This window comes from Rattus norvegicus, chromosome 7 (assembly GCF_036323735.1).
Source record: "Rattus norvegicus strain BN/NHsdMcwi chromosome 7, GRCr8, whole genome shotgun sequence".
Lineage (NCBI taxonomy): Eukaryota > Metazoa > Chordata > Mammalia > Rodentia > Muridae > Rattus > Rattus norvegicus.
The window spans coordinates 100032990-100054203 of NC_086025.1; the positions used below are offsets into that span (position 1 = coordinate 100032990).

Consider the following 21214-nt stretch of genomic DNA (forward strand, 5'->3'; position numbering starts at 1 on the left):
TAGTTGCAGTGGAGGAACCCCAAGACATTGGGAATGCCAGAACAATGGGATGAAGGCCAATGGCATTCAAGATGAAGTGATGGAGACAGTTTAAAGCTGCAGTACAAGTTGTGTGTGCTGTGGATACAGAGGTGGAAAAGGGACCTGCCCAAACACTTTGTAACATAGAAGGTCATAAGTGAGTCCCTGATGTCAAATATTGAGCTACAGAATTGGGATTTTTCACTATTGGATTTTGACTTTGCTTTGGTCAGACTTATTATGCCTCACTTCTTTTCTTTGATAAATGAAAACAATGTAAGTTTGTATTTTACAGGCATCCACAGCTGAGAGAATTTGTATTTTAAGACTGTGGGAATATTTATATTAGAATATTAGCATGAGATACTACATACAGAGGGTGAACAGATAGAGCCTAACATGGTGTGTTTGTGTGTCAAGACAAGAAATGGAGCATCCAAATTAGCTTTGATCATCAAGTTGAAACACTCACTAATAAGTGGATATTAGCCCAAAAGCTCGAATTACTCAAGATGCAATAATAGCATAGGATGGCAGAATAGCAGAAAGCTCAAGCAGCAGCCAAGACCTCAAATCTCAAAATGCAAGAAGAAAACAGAGACATAGCAACTGAAGAGAGCACATGGATTTTGAAACCTCAAAGCCCAGTTACAAAATGTGACCACTTAGACCACATCTTATAAAGAAAGAAGAGAAGGAATGAAGTGAGCAAGCAAAGGAATGTCAGAGTGGCATTGTATAGGGTGAGGTACATGGCTGGACTTGAGAACAACCTATGAGGCAATCGTTGCTATTAGCATAGTGCAGATGAAGTCACTCCACCCTGAGGAAATTAAGGACCAGCTGAAAGTCTTTATTTGGTGACTCAGCAGGAATCCAAATATAGGGAAGTTAATGTCTCATTCTTGCCATTACATCATGCCACTAGAGAAAGCAGGAACATGAGAAGAAAGATGAAAAACACTGTTTAAAATCATGTCAAGACGTTTTCAGTAAACCTGAGAGTCCAGTTCTAACTTCTGAGTTTGAGCAATGTGATCAAGTCCTTTTCCATATAACAGAATGTATTGCATAAGCAAAGACTAAATCTTAATCTTAACGACTTATTCTTAATGTTGAATGTCATAGTTCTATTAAATTACTGCACATTTTTAACAGTGAAGCTCAATTATACATGAATGATAAGTTATAGCATATTCAAGGAACGCAATTTAATTGTAAATTCACTTAAGAGTATTATTATGCAAAGTGAGCATTATAGCATCAGATAAAATGGGAACGAACTATGTTTACCCCATGAATGACACATTTCCACTGTCAACACAAAGCAACATGGGTCTGTGGCTCGCAGTCAGTAACAATCCATCCTCATGTTTCAAATGAGTGGAGGCACCTCTGGGTTATCGTCAAAGTCTGGCTCTGCCTCACTGGGTTCAACTTGTGGTTGAGATTCCATCCTTTTGGGTTTGTGTTTTCTCTCTTGTACTATAGTAGACACATCAGGGCAGGAATGCTTGCTGGGATCAACTTCTAATCTTTCTACCTGCTTTCTTCTACAACAGAAAAAGACAAATAGGAATTAATTGTATGTTGTTTAAAATTAAGCTTCAAAGAAATTAAACTCGTATTCACTTACTCAGTGAATGCTTAGCACCTGCTGTCTATATGGCATAGAGAGTGTAAGGAAACACTGTTCTTAGCTTCAATAATTATAGTGAATTCTAGAAATAAGATTTTGACCTATGGAGGAAAAGCTAGCAAACAGGGCTGTGCTGCTATAGAGGCAATAGACGAGGAACTTGAGAAGCTCTCTTGCCTAGGAAATTAACAAGCAGAGTCACAAACCAGGATCAACACAACTCTAGCGAAGTTTAAGCCCTGGGCTTTGTTATGGTGGAGATATTTAGACAACTTCAGACTCACAGCAAAGCTCTACCCACAGCTTCAGCTAGCACAAGTACTTGCTTCTACAGCCCATGGCCAATACTCTTAGAGGTGGTATGACTGGAGAGGACCAGCAAGAAATTCCACTGTCAAAGCCTCCAGTGTTCAGATGAACTCTGTACATGGCACACATTCCTGTGTTCTCTTAACAGCAATTTTTATTCTTCGTACTTGGACTACAGACCAGTGACCTACACATTTCTAGCTTTCCCCAGTGATTCGTCTGGTACCCAGACATATTATTTTGTAGTCACTGCACCATTCACTCATTTATTCACTCAACAGGCACATGTCAAATGTCTCTATTATTCTAGAACCACAGTAGAATCCGAGGACACCCTGCTCTGCAAAATGACAGATTTCTGGTCATAGGGCAACACAATGAAAGGACAAGGAATTTATTAAAGCATTGTGGAATAGAATGCTGGTATCCTCAAGGCTGAGATTTTGCATTTTTAAGGTTTTGTTCCTTAGCATACACTTATATTTGAATAAATGATTATTCTGCAAGTGAAAAAGTATTATCCTTCTTTGCAGAAATAATAGATTTATGTGAAAAATTGTCTCTGTTTTTTTGTAGGAATTACAAAGTGACATGTGAAATGTGTCCAGCATATAGTGTCTATTGGGATGTGGAAAATCTATTCTTTTGGGAAAATAGTGCTTGAAATCTACTTGTCATTCCTAGACTCTGCTCAGCCCTTCAGGACATTTGAATTAATTCCTCTCAGAGTTTTGAGTAATGTCCGTGGACTTGTTGAAGGAAAATACAAGGTATATAAACACTACAAAATATACATTCTGTAGTCTAGCCTGTGGACTGTAAACAAACTCTGTGTGCTTAAGAGGGCAATGGGAGAAGGCAAGAAGGAACTGTGCCTTCGCTGAAGAAGTGTCCTAGGTAGCATCTGAAGGGGAAAATGGTTCTCAGAAAAACAGCAATTGAAGAAGGGCAAGACCTAGCCACACCTTCTCCTCAGAACTAACTATAGGTAAAAAGACCTGCAAGACTGGTGCTGGCTTCCCTCCATCTCTTTAGTGACATGAAATTTCCTTGAAGGCAGGATGTGTACTGTGCCAGCCACATGTACTGGCAGCATACTGTGTGCTTTCCTCCTAGGAGGAGAATTTTAGCATATTCTAACCCCCAGTGAAAATCCCAAGCACCGAGCCTCTAATGAGCTTCCATAATGTACCATGTCATGTGAATGTATCACTTACTGCTGCAGAAACTAAGTATCACTCTATAGGAGAGGACTCTTTAAAAGCTTGGCCCTAGTCATCTTCAGACTTGCCTTTGGCTGATGCTGCTTTGTGGGTTTTATTTTCTGCAATAAATATTAGCCATGAGTACAACTGTTCTGAGTCCTGTATCCTTAAAAACCATGGAGATGCCAGACACTGTTTTCTGATGCAGCCTTTGTTACTCCCATTAAGTCCTCAGATGACCGCCACTGCCACCTCCCTCTGAAGCAGCAGGACAGGAGGATGTCAGTCAAAACCTCAGAGATAAACAATCAAGGCTGGGGAGCAAGTCTGGGGGTATAACATTAGCAATGCATATGCTGTCACTCAGAGAAAAGAAGGCAAAGACAGCAATTTTTTATCTCAGACTTTGCTTCTAAAGACTCTATGAAAAAGGCCTCCAGATCAGTGTTAGTCATCTTCCCGGTTTTCTAGTCACCCCTGATTATACCCACTAAGACATGTTCTAGAGTGAGTGCCCTAGCCACTGTGCCTCAGTGGACTTCTCTTTAAAGCTGGATTGATGGCAACATACACCAAATACTGTCTAGACAAATTAGTTCATAGATATGAAGGAGACAAAGCACTATCAGAAACTCAGCAGACATTTAGTAAGGCTTGGGAACCATACAGAAAAGAGGGTAGAGGTCAAGGACATCACTCCAAGGATGAGAGTAAGTCATTTACTTCAGTGTGATTTTTCACAGTCTTAGGCTGTAGTCAGTATTCTTAAACCTAAAGATAAAACATGGCTTGTGTCCACATACTAAGAAAGAATGAACACACAATGAACACTAAATGGCTGTGTCCCAGGCTACTTGGCAAGATCTCTGGTGCTGGCATCATTCATGTAAATAGCAAATGGGTGGACAGTTATGGAGGAAAAGACATGGACGCATGTGAAATTAAGTTTTGTAGTTATCACACAAAGTAATATATTTTACTGTGACGTTTTCATACAGTGCTCTTATTTTACCCCTCCCTCATCTTCTTATCTCCTTTCTGGCTGATTCTTGTCCAAACTCCAAATAGTCTTTCTGTCTAATTCATGTCACATAACTACTTTTTCTACTTTCATGTAACACACACACACACACACACACACACACACACACACACACACACTCTGCATGTAATATTTATCTTTTTTTTTCAGTGATTTAATGTTCTTTTTTTTATATTTTTTTTATTAACTTGAGTATTTCTTATATACATTTTGTTATTCCCTTTCCCGGTATCCGGGCAAACATCCCCCTCCCCCCTCCCCTTCCTTATGGGTGTTCCCCTCCCAAACCTCCCCCCATTGCCGCCCTCCCCCCACCAGTCTAGTTCACTGGGGGTTCAGTCTTAGCAGGATCCAGGGCTTCCCCTTCCACTGGTGCTCTTACTAGGATATGCATTGCTACCTATGAGGTCAGAGTCCAGGGTCAGTCCATGTATAGTCTTTGGGTAGTGGCTTAGTCCCTGGAAGCTCTGGTTGCTTGGCATTGTTGTACATATGGAGTCTCGAGCCCCTTCAAGCTCTTCCAGTTCTTTCTCTGATTCCTTCAACGGGGGTCCTATTCTTAGTTCAGTGGTTTGCTGCTGGCATTCGCCTCTGTATTTGCTGTATTCTGGCTGTGTCTCTTAGGAGCGATCTACATCCGGCTCCTGTCGGTCTGCACTTCTTTGCTTCATCCATCTTGTCTAATTGGGTGGCTATATATGTATGGGCCACATGTGGGGCAGACTCTGAATGGGTGTTCCTTCAGTCTCTGTTTTAATCTTTGCCTCTCTCTTCCCTGCCAAGGGTATTCTTGTTCCCCTTTTAAAGAAGGAGTGAAGCATTCACATTTTAATCATCCATCTTGAGTTTCATTTGTTCTAGGCATCTAGGGTAATTCAAGCATTTGGGCTAATAGCCACTTATCAATGAGTGCATACCATGTATGTCTTTCTGTGATTGGGTTAGCTCACTCAGGATGATGTTTTCCAGTTCCAACCATTTGCCTACGAATTTCATAAACTCGTTGTTTTTGATAGCTGAGTAATATTCCATTGTGTAGATGTACCACATTTTCTGTATCCATTCCTCTGTTGAAGGGCATCTGGGTTCTTTCCAGCTTCTGGCTATTATAAATAAGGCTGCAATGAACATAGTGGAGCACGTGTCTTTTTTATATGTTGGGGCATCTTTTGGGTATATGCCCAAGAGAGGTATAGCTGGATCCTCAGGCAGTTCAATGTCCAATTTTCTGAGGAACCTCCAGACTGATTTCCAGAATGGTTTTACCAGTCTGCAATCCCACCAACAATGGAGGAGTGTTCCTCTTCCTCCACATCCTCGCTAGCATCTGTTGTCCCCTGAGTTTTTGATCTTAGCCATTCTCACTGGTGTGAGGTGAAATCTCAGGGTTGTTTTGATTTGCATTTCCCTTATGACTAAAGATGTTGAACATTTCTTTAGGTGTTTCTCAGCCATTCGGCATTCCTCAGCTGTGAATTCTTTGTTTAGCTCTGAACCCCATTTTTAATAGGGTTATTTGTTTCCCTGCGGTCTAACTTCTTGAGTTCTTTGTATATTTTGGATATAAGGCCTCTATCTGTTGTAGGATTGGTAAAGATCTTTTCCCAATCTGTTGGTTGCCGTTTTGTCCTAACCACAGTGTCCTTTGCCTTACAGAAGCTTTGCAGTTTTATGAGATCCCATTTGTCGATTCTTGATCTTAGAGCATAAGCCATTGGTGTTTTGTTCAGGAAATTTTTTCCAGTGCCCATGTGTTCCAGATGCTTCCCTAGTTTTTCTTCTATTAGTTTGAGTGTGTCTGGTTTGATGTGGAGGTCCTTGATCCACTTGGACTTAAGCTTTGTACAGGGTGATAAGGATGGATCGATCTGCATTCTTCTACATGTTGCCCTCTTAACCTGGATTATTTCTTTTAACATTATGATCTCTGTTTTTATGCATTTTCCTACAAGTGACATAATTTCAAGGCTCCATACTTTGATTGTCAAGTTGACCCAAGCCGAGAATCTTTGAGAGAAAAGCTTGACTCAAGGAGTGTCTAGATCAGATTGGCCCTCAAACATTTCTGTGAGGGATTTTCTTGATTACTAATCAAGAACATTTAGGAGGAGTTAGCCAACCATGTGTGTCACTCAGTCACTGGTAGTAAGAGCACAGAACAGAGGCTCGCCAGCATCAAGAGGAACCAGGAAACAGAATGAAATAGAAACTTGGAGTTAGGTATAACCGCCAAAGGCGTCCCCTAGTGTCCTACTTCTTCTAGCTCAACCCTCACTCTCTAAAGCTGTACAGCCTCATTTAACAGTGCCACCCACTGAGTACAAGAGCTGAAAATTTGAACCTGGGGACTTGAGAGGTGGCTCCCCAATTACAGCACTTGCTGCTTTTGCAGAGGACTTGTGTTCAGTTTCCAGACATCATGTGGTAGCTGACAACTGTCCTCAATTTCAGTTCTGGAGAACTCACCATCTGGCTTCTGTTGACAACTGGTATGCAAGCAGTGCATTTACATTTGTTCAGGAAAAGTACTCACATACATAAAATAAAAGTAAATCTCTAAACAATGTGAACCTGGGGGAGACATTACAAATTCTAAACATATTTCACACGTGGTCCCCCAAAAGTCCACTGTCATCTCAAAAAGCAAAATGCATTTAGTAGAACTTCAAGAGTCTCCACAGTTGCCAGGTGTAGCGATTCGTGCCTGTAACCTCAACAAGGTCTGTATAGACTAAAGCAGGTGTGCTCAAGGATTAGCAGGACGAATCAGTGAGACACACACTTAAAGTGAAATGGAGAGCTATGGATGTAGCTCAGTGATAGTTCAGAAGGTGAAAGTCCCCAGATTCAACCACAGAAGTCTTAACAGCTTCAGTAATACTCACAAACCTAAGTTCATGCTTGCACTGATATTCAAGGAGATATCTTAGTTGTAAGCCTCTGTAAAATCTAAAATATAACTAGATGTTTTTATTATGCAACAGCACAGAGCAAAAGTTCCATCCCCCAAAAAAGGAATTTGCTATGGGGAATGGGACCAAAGCAAGACTGAAATCCAACAGAAGAGCAAGAATTAAATCTTAGAATTCCATGATTGGCATACATCATGTGAATGCCAAGGTTCTGCACAGCTCTGCACATACAGCTTCTTGATGGTTCTCATGGTCATGGCAATTTAGGCTTTGCTCTCATAGCTTTATACATGGATCCTTTCATGACTTCCTGCATGAAATATACACATGGCCTAACCATTACAGACTTTTCTCTTTAAACTTGGTGGAAGCTTTTACAACTCTCCAAATCTTTCCTTCTACATTTGATCAGAACCAGCACAATGCAAACAATGCCACATTTAGCCACATTACAGTCTCATCTGTAACTATATACCTTTGCACCATGTACAGCCAGAGAACCATGGGAAGGGGTAGAGATGGAGCAAGAGTAAGTTGAAGCATGTTCAAACCCTGGAAATCATGTCCTGACATTGCCAGGCTTATGTGCCTGCTGCATATAGCCCTGTGCCCCACCTTTGCCCGACTGAAGGAAGTCACATAGCTTGGTGAGCAAGTTAAACTTCCTTTCCCCTTATGTTCAAGACCACCAGGAAATTCTCCTCATGCAAATAAGGCATCCTTAGAACCCTGACCCCAGCCAATAGTGTGTACCCATCCTGGTAACCTCTACTCACCCCCAAAACGTTTAAATAGCCCCTCACCCCATTAAAATGAGCTGTCTCACTGTAGCTGCCTCGTGGGAGTCTGTTCTCGAAGTGCACAGTGCTGCCTGAGGTCTCTTAGCTCCTAGTCATCCTGCCTTGCTTCCCCTGTCAGGATCCACTGGTAGTGATTGCAGACAGATCAGAATGCTGTGGGTTTTGAAACAGAGCCTGAACAGCAGGATCATGGCTATTTGTAAATTTAACATTCTATTATCTTTGAGTTCAAACCTACTGAAAGTTTCAGAATAAGGTAAATTAAAAGAATCTTTGCCCAAATATAACATGGATAATGGTTAATAGACACAGTATTTCATTTCATCAATATGATAGTATTTAGAATTATCATGGAGGAATGTCTCTGGGCATGTCTGTAAGGGATTCTAATCAGGTAGGTTAAATGAGTTGGGAAGGCCCATCCTTTTGTTGGTGCCACCGATCCATGATCTGAGAACAAGCATTCCTTTTCCTCTGCTTCCTGACTGTGGATACAGTTTGACCAGCTGTTTCTTCGAGCCCCTGCTACTGTCACTTCTCTGCCATGATGGCCTGTACTCTAGAACTGGGAATAAAATTAGACACATTGCTTCTTAAATTGCTTTTGTTAGACATTTCACCACATCAATTAGAAAAGTTAATAAGTACAGGCTTCTAGTCCAATTTCCAGCACAATTCTTATTCCACATAAAGCCTCATAAACATATTCTTTACTGTGCTCATTTCTAGTGCATTCTGGCATTTATAATTCCAAACATAATCATCTATTAATCTCTGCTCATTCCCATAATCCAGGGCTTTTCAAGCCCAGGTTTTCAAACTCCTCCAAATATGTCCCATAGACTTGATTCAAAAGCCACAGATCCACATAGGATCTATCAGGTTTTATCATTACAAAGTCCTTCCTGGTACACAGTTCTGTATTAATGCTGTGAACTAAGTACCTGATAGAAACTACTTAATGTAGCAAGGGTTTATACTTGCTCATAGTTTCACTCTACCATGAGTAAGAATACATGATATTGAAGATTAGGTCATGGTCACAAGACTTGTGACAGAGGGTGCTCACATACAGCAGAACAGAAAGCAAAGGATGACAGAAGTTGGTGATAGGCATTATTCCTAGAGGCTAATTAGGTCCTACCTCCTGAAAGTTCCACAGCCCCCCCCAAAGTAACACCAACTAAAGATAACACTGAATCTGAAGAGAGAATATAAAGATCATCAACGCTCCTTATTTAATAGTGTACTATAATAGAGAGCAAGACATGGAAGAGAAACCATGAGATGAAGTTTGTGAAGAAGTAAGCACTCTTTGCAATATAGAAAGTCTTAAAGGAACACACAGACAGTAAAAAACTGAGATACTGAGAAGTATTAGTAATATTGTTGGGTGATATTGACAGTACAATAGTGTGACCATAGTAAATATCACTGAATTTCATAGTTTCAAAAGGTTGGCTTAAGGTTGGAAATAATTTTCCACAAAAGAGTAAATTTCAATACTGCTTCCCAGAAATATATCATAGAATATATTTATAATTATATACAAATATTAAACCCCTAAAGTTAATAAAACGTGAATATACTTATTGAAAAATTATAAAAATTTTTGAGATCTCAAATGAGAGTGTAAAATGCTAATTCTAGAAGAACTAATCTCCTTAATTAATTTGTATATACAATTCTAAATATAACATCTAAAGTTGGGGGTGGGGAGAGATGGAAGAGAAGAGCCAGGGTTGGAGACAGACAGACAGCAATACGGAAAGAATAAGCACATGTCATAGTTTCAGCCCTTAAGTTTCCCATGGTGGGACCTGCTGACAGCTTCTGAGGTCATCAGTGCAGCATGCTGCCTTTAAAAAGAAATGCAGGAATGTTGGACTCGTCTTTGGACATAATTCTTCCCAAATCAAATAAGTAGAGACTGAACTTGTCTAGCCTCCTGATTGGTGATACTATTTTTCCTTACACGTGTGCCTCAGATGCAAAGTCACACACCTAGGATGCTTTTACAAGGCTGTTGAACTTCCAAAACTGGGAGCTGCATAAAGCTCATCTGTTTACAGTTAGTCTGTTTCTGGTGTCTCAGTGTAGCAATGAAAAACGGACTGATATGATAATTTGCAAGTGAAATCAGAAAAGTTGACTCTAAAATTAATGTAAAAACACAAAGAGACAAGAACAGCCAAACTTCTCTTCAAGAAGGTGAGAAGACTTTGCCTATAAGTGATAAAAACTTGTTATAAAGCTATGGAAGTTAAAGAAGTAGAACAGATACAATCCAGAAACAGAATCAAGACCTGCACATTCAGATGCATGATTGGTGACACAGGGTCCTTGATGTTCACATTTTGGGACACTGAGACTGGAAAATGTACTTTAAACAAAATTCAATTATGGTATATACAAAAGACAAGATTACAAAGCCCTAGAAAATGTGGGTAGGATAAGAGTCCTAGAATAAGGCAAACAAAACAAAACAAACAAAAAACACATCAACTATAAAACCACTGTAAATTCCAACTCAAGATCTTACATTCACTATTAGACCACAGAGCAGGAAGGCTAATCACAAAGGGTAGAGGTATGGATTGTGTGACCTCATACTTGTTTTGTGGTCTTGGATGAATTCAATTCTGCATCTTACAGAGAGAAGCTTTTTGGGCAGTGCTATTTTGATGATTGTTTCACTGGCGTCTCCGCCTCCGAACTCATGAATCCCTCCACCTTTAAGGAATCTGTGCAGTTTCTTCTGCATCACAGTGTTAAGAGCCACATGTGCTCACCCGGTGGTCCCTTCCAACCATGATGGATAAAACCAGCCCCTCTTCTCTGTCTGCACAGGTTGAGTAGCAGACTGCTCCAGTTAGGAGAAAGTGGAAGCCTCCTCTAGCCCTCCCAGATTTTTGCTGCAATGATGTCGCTCTTCTCTAAAGACCAACAACATGGCCAAACTCAATCCCCATGTGCACCTGTAATTGATAGCTACTTAGTTAACAGAGGCATCAGGAGAACTCCACAGCTGGGACCCACACAAAAGCTATAAAGGAATATGCACTGGTGTCCATGGGCAGGGGTTGAATCCTGGGGTCAGGCAGGTTGGAGGCTTATGAGGACTCAGTTTCTCCTCAGCCTACACAGGCAGTCTTCATTTCAATGTACACCTCAGCATCCCGGCTGGGATTGGTGAACACTTGTTCATAGAGATTCTGTTCACTGTAGATAGGGGAGTCCAGGCAGAGGCAATGTACACAAAGAAGAGATGCAGTGTACACTGAATTTTCTCAGCTATGAAGGGGCTCCACAACCAATCGCCACTTAAGCCCTGGATATGAGTTTGTGAGATGAGCTTACCCCAGAATGAGAATGAAAAACACTTTGTAGAAGTACTTTGCTATGACATATTCAACTGCCAACAAATCATGGTAATGATAGTCTTCCTGGGTCTAATAAACCTCTCCAAACTGCAGCGCTTTGCCTTCCTATCCCACCGTAGCTTCCCAATTAGTTCAGATTGGTTACATGACTTGAGGGTGTTGGGGTTGATTATAACTAATATTCACATCTGGTATCTGTAGGAAAAAACTACCAGGTTGGGAATTATGAATGGCTTTCCAAGGTTAAAAACAGAGAATCAGTTTTCAGTAGAAACTCAATTCCATGTCTGTTGTTCAAGCAAATTCAATATTTAAAAATAACTACAAAACATCCACAGTTGTCTTTGGCTATACAAATAGCTGAGGCTTTATGATGCAAAGCACAAACACAGCTCTTGTGCAGGTATTTTTTATGATGTAATTCAGCATATACATTTGGAACACAGAGATAAGTTTGCCTACTCCAAAATAGACTTTACCATCTGGATGTTAAGAGTCCGAAACTCATGTGAAGCAGGATAGTTAAGGAACTGAGATCTGACTCCAATGCCTGCGAACCCGGAAAGCTTTTGACAAAGTACCTTTAATGCTGGAGTGTTTAGGGGAGATTAGATTTGCCCTGAAGCTTTCCAGGAGGTAGGGCCAGGATACTTGAGGTTTCTAACACTGGAACTCTGGAAATGGGTGAGTTTTCCCTTGAGAGAGGGCAGGTTCTGCTGGAAAATGAATTTAGGTAGAAGCCTAAAGTTGATCTCAGTGTCTCAGGACATTGCCAAGGGGGCAGTAATAGAGGCTTCTATCTAGGGAACCCAGATGCTTGGGTAACATGGGAATCACACATGGGTGTAACAAGAACCATGTTACGAACTTAAACTGTTTCAACATGCTACACTCAAATCCCTCCTGGAAAGTAGGGCTTGAATAAATTAATGTGGGCACAAAGCAAGTGTTCATAAAATGTCAGCAGTCACGGTGGATGTTATTGGTCTTACTACTGTTTACTCAAGCAGTTGGAACCTGCATGGACAAAAGTTGAAGTTTTGAAGATCAACAGTCATGAAAGGCAAGAGTCTAGGGAGTTGAAACAAATAGGAACACAAATGGTCTGAAGCATTTTCAAATGCTTACGCCATCCTGAAAGCTGAATCCTCCCCAGCACATGATAATGAAGAGAACAATATCATGTAGATAAAGGCAGTTGGGAACATCATACCTGGGCTTTGTTTGTTCCTTGCTGCTCTCCGAGGCGGTCTTCACAGACATGGGTGTTTGTTGACCTGTGATCATTTCTCCTACCTAAAATAAAAATATGACATGTGTAGAGTGCTGTATTCCTCCATGATGGGCTCTTACAAAACAAGCAGCATAGATAGGTCTATGTGTAATTTTTTAAGCTATAAAGCATCTAATTTTTTTCTCTCTACGTATTCCATGAAACAGTCTTAATTTAAGTCTCTTAAACTCAACAGTCTCGCAAAACCTCAAGTTATCAAAGAGTGCCAAAGCCAAGCAGGCAGATTTGGTGAATTAATTCATTCCCAAATGTATTTTATCCGAGAGCCAAAAACCTGCCAACCAATTAAGTGATGTGTGATGTTGGGATGCTGATTTGAGAAGACCCTGCCTGGGTGTGGCTCCCAAGGAACATGCTGGGCAGAAAGCATCCTAGGCTGGAGTTTTAGCACCCTGTTCCCAGTTAGACCTCTTGCTTCTGCTTTGAAATTAGGAGGGAAACAAACTGTGCTCTCAAGGTCCTTTCTGGGTCTGAAAATTCTGTAATTCTATGACTTCTTTAACACTAGTTAAGTTTAGTCTTAAGCATGTTAGGATCTCAATAAACAAATCCGACTAATCCTGTCCAACAAAGACTGTTTGAAGGCAAAGAGAGGTCATCTAATTTGTGTCCTCAGTGTTTAAGCTCTCTCAGTGGAGGAGGAAGAGGACCCACTGCTCTGTATCAGATCCCAGCTGTGCACCAAGCCGAAACTTACCCTTACTGGCTCTGTTGCATGCTTTACTTATGACTTCCTTCAGTCCTGAGCAGCATTCCTGACAGGGATTATATGCAGTATGCAGGTGGACTGAAGCCTTTTATAAAAACCGCCTCTTTGTATTACTTGGATCTGGTAAACAATACAGGGTCATTTTCCTTTTCATAGTTGTGGAGGGCTATCACGCCTCACTCGCCCTCATCATCTCCTTCTCTTTGACAGAAAGAAGACTCATTCTTGGACACACCCACCCAGGAGGGACAGGAGAAGGTCATTGTTTCAAATGGTGATATCTGCCTGCCATCCTGTTCTCTGCTGTCTGAGACTCGGTGTGTCACACAGCTGTGACCCAAGGTCCAAATATTCTTAGGCTTGGACTCAGAAGTCTTATTACCACCTGGATCATCGGCTGGCTCAACAAAGCATGAAGCATGTTGGACTCACATTTGCGTTTGGGAAGGGAGTTGGTGGTCCAGTCTAGCCACAATCCTAAATTTGTCCACCTGGATGCAAAACCAAATTCATACATAGGAAAATATTTTTTCCATTTGACTAAGGACTTTGTTTGCGTTCTGCACTGAGCTCATGGAAGGGTGATGGGTCAAGCCTGTGTCATTGCTCAGCTTCGACCAACTCCCATATCTCCTACTCCTGGTGCCTTCTCTCCCTTCTCAGGAGTTGATCATTGGATGCATCTTGATATTTTGCATAGTCATCTACATCTTAGTACCTGTTTTTGGGAGAACAGTGGCACCTTAGGACCTTGTATTTTTAAAATACTTTAATCATTTTATGTGGCATCACCCTGAGTTTACATGCATCAAAGTATCAGACTTAAAAGTAAAATATCAGCTTTGTTGTGGGGGATGCAAATTTTATATGCCTTCCTGTCGTAAACACACTAGCAAGAATGAGAACCTATGCATAATTAGAGTCTTAAAATGCTGGCTTCTAACACTGTTATTTGTCACATATTAGGCACACAGATTCTCTGTTTTTGTGGAAATGCAAATAGAGTCACAGATTTGGAACTTTTCTTCACAGAGAATTTGCTGTGCACCAAAATCTAAATGTGCTTGTTATTTTTAAAAGATATTTTCAGCACAGTTTGTTTCAGAGACAATTTTAAGTTTGAAAGTTTCAGGGAATCAAGACACCAGCTCTGAGGGAAAAAATATACGGATGCTGGCATTCCTCTGAACATGGGAGTCCATCAGCACCAGCATTCACATCAAGCACAGGGAGATCCTGTCTTGTAGAGTATAATCTCAGAGGGCCAGGGTCCTATCATTCACTTTCCCGTGGTCCTATAGTTTGGAGCTGTGCTTCCTCTAGTCATCAATGCTCACTGAGCAGTGTCTCATTCATTTGTCCCATGTATGTTTAGGAATGACTAATGGAAAAGTTGTAAGGTCTGAAATATCTTCAATAAATTAGATAATGTTAGACTAACAATTTCCTGAGCCCACAGAGAGAGATGTAATCAACTCATTTGAAAATTCAATTCTAGGACAGGCACAGAGGTCCAAATTAACATTTTAATGTTGATGCATTGCTTTAACTCTTGGAGGCCAGCTCTGGGGAACTGGGATAGAACACAGATGCAGAGATACAGCTCACTTTTCCACAGAATACTCAAACTCCACCTAAGGCTTTGCTGAACACTAGTTTTCCAACTTCTGATTGGCTAGCAGCCTGAGTAGGGGGTATCCTTACCTCCTGGGGCAGTAGCCTGAACTTAGATTTTTTTTTTCTATATGGTGCTAATAAAGTGTATGTGGCTGCTTTACTGATAGTAAATGGCACTCACTCCTGCTGCTTCGAAGCAGCTGTAAAGAGAAACTAAGGTCTTGATCCCCCTCCCCCCATTGTTTTACACAGAAACATAGCACTGCCAGTCTATGACTATTTCCAATGCTTTGGAGAGTAATTTAATAAGGTTCAAATCAATAGCAACTTACGTAACTAGATAAATAAGTGTGGACAATCATTGTTTTAGTTAAAAACTTGCTTGTAAATTAAATGAATAAACAGGTGGGAAGAAATGAAACAGAAGGATATTTACTGAGGAAGGTCCACAACAATCTGTGGTTAAACATGTTAATCATAAACTCTGATTCACTAATAGTGCATCAGTGCTGCCTTAAGGAAAGAAATCATAGCACTTGGATCCACTAACCATGCACAAGCCCAGATTTGAATTCTCTGCTTCATTTTCTCTGTGTCTTTCATCCTCCCTCACAAAAAGCTACTCCCTGTGTTTATTGAGCCTCACAAAATGCTTCACACGGGGAGGAGATGAGGGATACTTTCCAGAAATCTTTGACCTGTTTTACCAGTGAACAAGCCACTGATATTGACCTCCAATTGACCCAGAAAACAAAAAGCACTGCAAATATCATTGTTTATCAAACACTATCCAAATGCTATCTGCAACATTGATGGTAGATGTCCATGTGAGAAGATTGCTTTCAATGTCCAATCTTGCTATTTTTAACAAATGCTTATCACAGCATGTTTGTATTACTCTGGGTCAGGAGCATAGGGGAGTACATAATTCAAGATTATAGTGATGCCTTGGCTTAGGCTATAAAAGTTGATTACTTGGGAAATCCAAGGTAAACGTGGTAGGCTGTTACACGGTTCTCTAAAGGGCAGGTTAAACAAACAGGCTGAGTATGCAGTAGAATGGCAGTCTTAGGTGACCTTAAGGTATAATATTAACTCAGCTATCAAGTCCTGCAAAATGCCAGTCTCTTAGAAAGTAAGAGATTGGTTTATCATAATGCATTGCCACAGTACTTCTTTATTTTTTCTTAAATTTTGACCCTGCTCCTGAAATATATTGTGCATAAAAATGACAATAGATTTCTCTTGGAGACTTCACTTTTCCCCACAGTTTTAAATGTGGCTTCTGTTAAGTTTGCTTATTGATACATTCGGTGAGTACCTACTATCAGTTAAGCACTAAGGGATAGAGACTGAAAGATTAGAAATATCCCCTAGTCTTTCCACAAGGGGAATCAATACAACCAACTGAAATACCTGGGTGGATGTAACTGAAAGACAGGCATATGGCCAGGGCTCTAAGAAAGCCTAGAAAGGACATGATATTTCATAATGGAGAGAAACACATATGTTTTCCAGAAGACAGAAATAGAGAATGTTCTTGGGAAAGAAAGGCAGAATAAAGACAATAATGTAAATGAGCACATAAGTCACATGGGGCCAGGCTGGTCACAGGCTGGAGTCCTGGCAGCACATATGCTATATGCCTTGAGGCATTCAGACTTCTCAGACAAGGTGACAGAAGCTTTGCTGTAATTTACTCATTCATGTCAGCTCCTGAGGAATATTAAAACTCACTTCCTCATTCACTTAGTCAAAGTGTGTGATAGCAAGAACGCCAGTAAATTTTCATCAATTTAACCTGCTTTGTAAGATAACAGTGTATGTGAAAATTACATTTCCTTACAGAGTTCACTGTCTCTCAGTTTTAACTTTTACGTTTATTAAAACTTGGTAAATCAAAATGACTCTGAGATTCCCTCTTATACCTATCTGAATGGCTGAGATCAAAATCTCAAGGGTTAGTACATGCTGACATTCTTCCATTGGAATGGGAACAAAGCCCATGGGAAACATTCTTCCATTGCTGATGAGAAAGCAAACTTGTACAACCACTTTAAAAAGCAATTTGATGGTTTCTCGGAGAATTGGGAATAGTTCTACCTGAAGACCCAGCTATATCCCACTATCTAAACAATGTTCCAGAAGGACACCTGCTCAACTATGTTTATAGAAATTTTATTTGTAGTTGCCAAATTCTATCTGTAATTACAACTAGAAACAACTTCAATGTCCCTCAACAGAAGAATGGATAAAGAAATGTGGTACATTTACACAATGGGATATTACTTGGCCTTCAAAAACAATGACATCATGAAATTTGCAAGCAAATGGATAGAACTAGAAAATGTCATCCTGAATAAGGTAATCCCAAAAATACAAACATGTTGTGTACTCACTTATAAGTCAATACTAGCCATAAAATACAGAATAACCATGCTACAATCCACAGACCCAAAGAAGCTAAGTAACCAGCAGAACACAAGTGGGAACACCTGAATCTCACTGAATAGGGGAAATAGAATAGACATTGGGATGGGTGGATGGAGGGAACTGGGTTGGGGGAGCAGGTGGGTTCTAGTTGGACGAGGAAGGAGGGAGAGAGTACTAGGAAAGAGGACTGGAATGCATGGTGGGGGGGATGGGCTAGCTAGAAACCTAGGACAATGAAAACTGCCAGGAATCTATGAGGGTGACTCTAGCTTAGACTCCTAGAAGTGAGGCATATAGAACCTGAACCAGCCATCCCAAGTAACTAGAAAAGACTCCAATATATGTGGACACCAACCGAGCAAACAAACTTTTTAATGCACAATTGTCCTGTGTACAAGATGGGCAGCAGTAAAGATGGATCAGAAATTGAGGAAATGGCTAACCAATGGTGGACCCAGCTTGAGACCCGTCCCGTGGGAAAGAACCCGCCCTGATATAATTAATGATATTCTGCTATACTTGCAGACAATTGCCTAGCACATCTGTTATCTGAGAGGCTTCATCCAACAGCAGATGGAAACAGAAGTAAAGACACACAGCCAAACATTAGCAAAGCTTGGGAAATCCCGTTAAAGAGTGGGAGGAAGGATTAAAGGAGCCAGAGAGGTCAAGGACACCACAAGAAAACCCTACAGAATCAAGTAACCTGGGCCCATAGAGATACATATAGTCAAACAGAAAGTATGCATGGAACTCATCTAGGCCCTTTGCACATGTGTAATAGTTGTGCATCTTGATCTTCATGTGGGACTCCTAAAATCAGGAGCAGAGGCTGTCTTTGACTCTGCTGCCTGCTGTTGAATCTCTTTCCCTAACTGGGCTGCCTTGTCTAGCCTCAATAGGAGAAGACAGGGCTAGTCCTACTGCAAGTTCATTTGCCAAGGCACATTGATCTCTATGAGAGGTCTCCCCTTTTCTTAGGAGAAATGGGGTGGGGTGAGAAAGAGGGACTGGGAGGAGAGAAAGGAGGGAAAATTTCAGTTGGGCTATAAAGAAAACTAATTAATTAAATAACTTTTTAATGAAAAGTTTACTTGACGCCTTTCAATATGCTTCAAGGTACTTTGCTGGTTTCCATCTTTTCCTTTGTTTTCTCATGTGGACTAGACCAGTGTATATGCTCTATGCTGTTATAACTGCATATATGTTATGCCCTTGTTGGTTCTGTATTAGATGCTAACTGACCTGCTCTGTGCTTCTCAGACCGTTAGGCACTATAGGAACAAGGTTCCATACTTTCTACATGAGTCTGCAGATAGTAGTCTGAGAGTCCGGTCTTTCAGATATTTTCTAGGCGATTCTTAAGTTCTAGCAAGTTTTGCGCTTGTACTGACTGATTACAGAGCACTTAGTTTTTGCTGGTTGTTGTTCATGGTGATGGTATGTGTGTGAGTGTGTGTGTGTGTGTGTGTGTGTGTGTGTGTGTGTGTGTGTGTCTAGGTATGTATGGATGTATGGATGGTATATATGATACTGGGGTGAACCCCAGCTTTGTGAATGATGATCAGATGCTCTAATACTGAACTGTGACTTGTCACTGTATTCTGTATATTTCTCTATATGTAATTCATTTACAGAATCCAAATTTAAGGGAGGTTGACAGCATTCCAGGAATTGGTGTACGATCTAGGATAACACGAAGTTATGAATGAACAATAACTGTTTAGTGTTCCATTATATATTATATGTATATTGTTCTGCAATGGACTACTTATAGAAACAAGATATTTTACAATTTCTCAATAATTATACCATATGAGCTACCCATTACATAAATTTGGATCATTGATTAATTTTTCTATAGAGTAAAAGTTATAATTGTGAAGTCATAGCATACATTTTAAGATTTGATATATGATGACAGTTTTTATTTCCAAAAGGATTAGATCACTTCCTACTTCCCCTAGCAATTTATGAGAGGACTCTTTCATTGTAGTCTCACTGGCATTGAATTTTTAAAATGTTTCTGATAGAATATTGGCAGTGTTGTTTGCTTCTGAAAGAGCAAATTTGCTGAGGAAGTGGGATGAAAAGATGGTTTGCTATGCCCTACAAACTTTTCAATACTCATGAAAATTTTCCTGTAGAACATATCTAAGCAAATAAGCATAAAGTTTAAAAGTTCATGATCAGATGAATAGGCATAGTATTTATATTATAAAATATAGTGCTTATTTACCTTATCTTTTGAATTTCTCTTGCGAGGACTATTCCCAACATGTCTGGATGGTTTTTAAGTAGTTTTCTGAAACATTTTTGTGATTTATGAATATTACCTCCCACCCGATCTTCTGTGTATATTTTTCCTGCCAGTGGTACAGCACCATTTAAAAACCCTGAATACTGAGTTGTTTATTTACCTAAAGTATGTTTTACCCTAACTAAAATGCAAACTCATATGGGCAGAAATATCTGTGCTGGGCAGACACTAGGGCTTCAGTAGTTTTTATTAACTAATGAATAAAACTTAAACAAACGTCAAGTACTGTAGATATAAATTAACTATTACATCTTATTAAAACTACAGGAAGTGGCTACCATTTCATATCTGGATAATGTGTCTCTACAAGGAATGAAAGGGTATATTTAACTTTATTTCTGAATTAAAATATTAACTATTATCTATATGAAATTTATGTTGCTGTATGATGTTAAATAAGAAATAAATAAAGATAGTGAAGACAGAGATTGCTCAGTGGTTAAGAGTACTTGCTGGCAAATCATTGAACTGATAACAGGACCCCCACTGGAAGAATTAGAGAAAAGATTGAAGGAGCTGAAGGGGCTTGCAACCCCATAACAACAACAATGCCAACCAACCAGAGCTCCCAAGGACTAAACCACTACCCAAAGACTACACATGGACAGACCTATGGCTCCAGCTGCATATGTAGCAGAAATGGCCTTGTTGGGCACCAATGGGAGGAGAAGCCCTTGGTCCTGCCAAGGCTGGACCCCCCATTGTAGGGGATGTCAGGGTAGGGATGTGGGAATGGGGGGTGGTTGGGGAGGGGGAACACCCTCATAGAAGAAGGGGAGGGGAATGGGATAGAGGGCTTATGGTCAGGAAACCAGGAAAAGGAATAACATGTGAAATGTAAATAAAATATGTCTAATAAAAAACAATTTAATATTTAGAAAAAGAGTACTTGCTGCTCTTCTAGAGAATGGGTGTTTGGTTCCTCATACCCTGGGGTGGTTCACAATTGTCTGTAACTCTATAGCACCAGGGGATCCAATTCTATCTCCTGGCCCCAACAGGCCCTTAACACATGTGGCATTCATGCATGTAGATATATTTTCCAGAAATCTTTTAAAAGATAGCAAATTATCTCAGTAGAAAATATTCTGAATACTTATTGAATAATCATTTGTGCATTTTCTGTGTTTGCTAAGTATATTTATCCAAATAGTTTCAATAAAGGAGTCAATAGTGGTTTCTGGTTGTTTCAACTTGCCACTGGAGTAGACCCATTGCTTATTTTAGGGAGCTTATGTTCTGGTGAAAGGAGAAAACAGCCATGGGGAGAATTAGGAACGTGGCATACAGGTACAAGGCACCCCAGGAGTACTATGTACTGGTGTCTATTGGTTCAGGTTCAATTCCCACGAGAGTGTCATTTGAGCTAGAAAAAGATGAAGGGCTGAAAAATAGGGAAATGTCTTCCAAAGAAAGGACAAGGCCTATATGAAATGCTTGAAAGTTGGGGAAAATTGAGAGTTTCAGAACTGTAGACAGCTCCAGGCTATATTAGGTCTGAAACGTGGATAGAAGGAATGGAGGTGATAG

At 40.3% G+C, this 21214-nt stretch overlaps 1 protein-coding gene across 9 annotated transcripts in view; it reads right to left on the bottom strand.

Annotated features, from left to right (window-relative positions):
• Positions 1–853: 853 nt before the first annotated feature.
• Positions 854–21214, bottom strand: part of Dnaaf11 (dynein axonemal assembly factor 11) — a 101137-nt gene continuing 80776 nt past the window's right edge. For 4 of the 9 annotated variants that reach the window (XM_039078778.2, XM_039078777.2, XM_063263251.1 and 1 more), the window contains 2 exons: positions 12525–12607; positions 854–1574 (listed from right to left, as the gene is read on the bottom strand). In XM_039078778.2, the coding sequence (XP_038934706.1) occupies positions 1397–1574; positions 12525–12607 (261 nt within the window). In that variant the 3' untranslated portion in view covers positions 854–1396. Of the gene's footprint in view, positions 1575–7931; positions 8082–12524; positions 12608–21214 lie in introns of those variants that run through there. The other 5 variants (XR_005486580.1, XM_039078780.2, XM_039078779.2 and 2 more) reach the window with 3 other exon arrangements.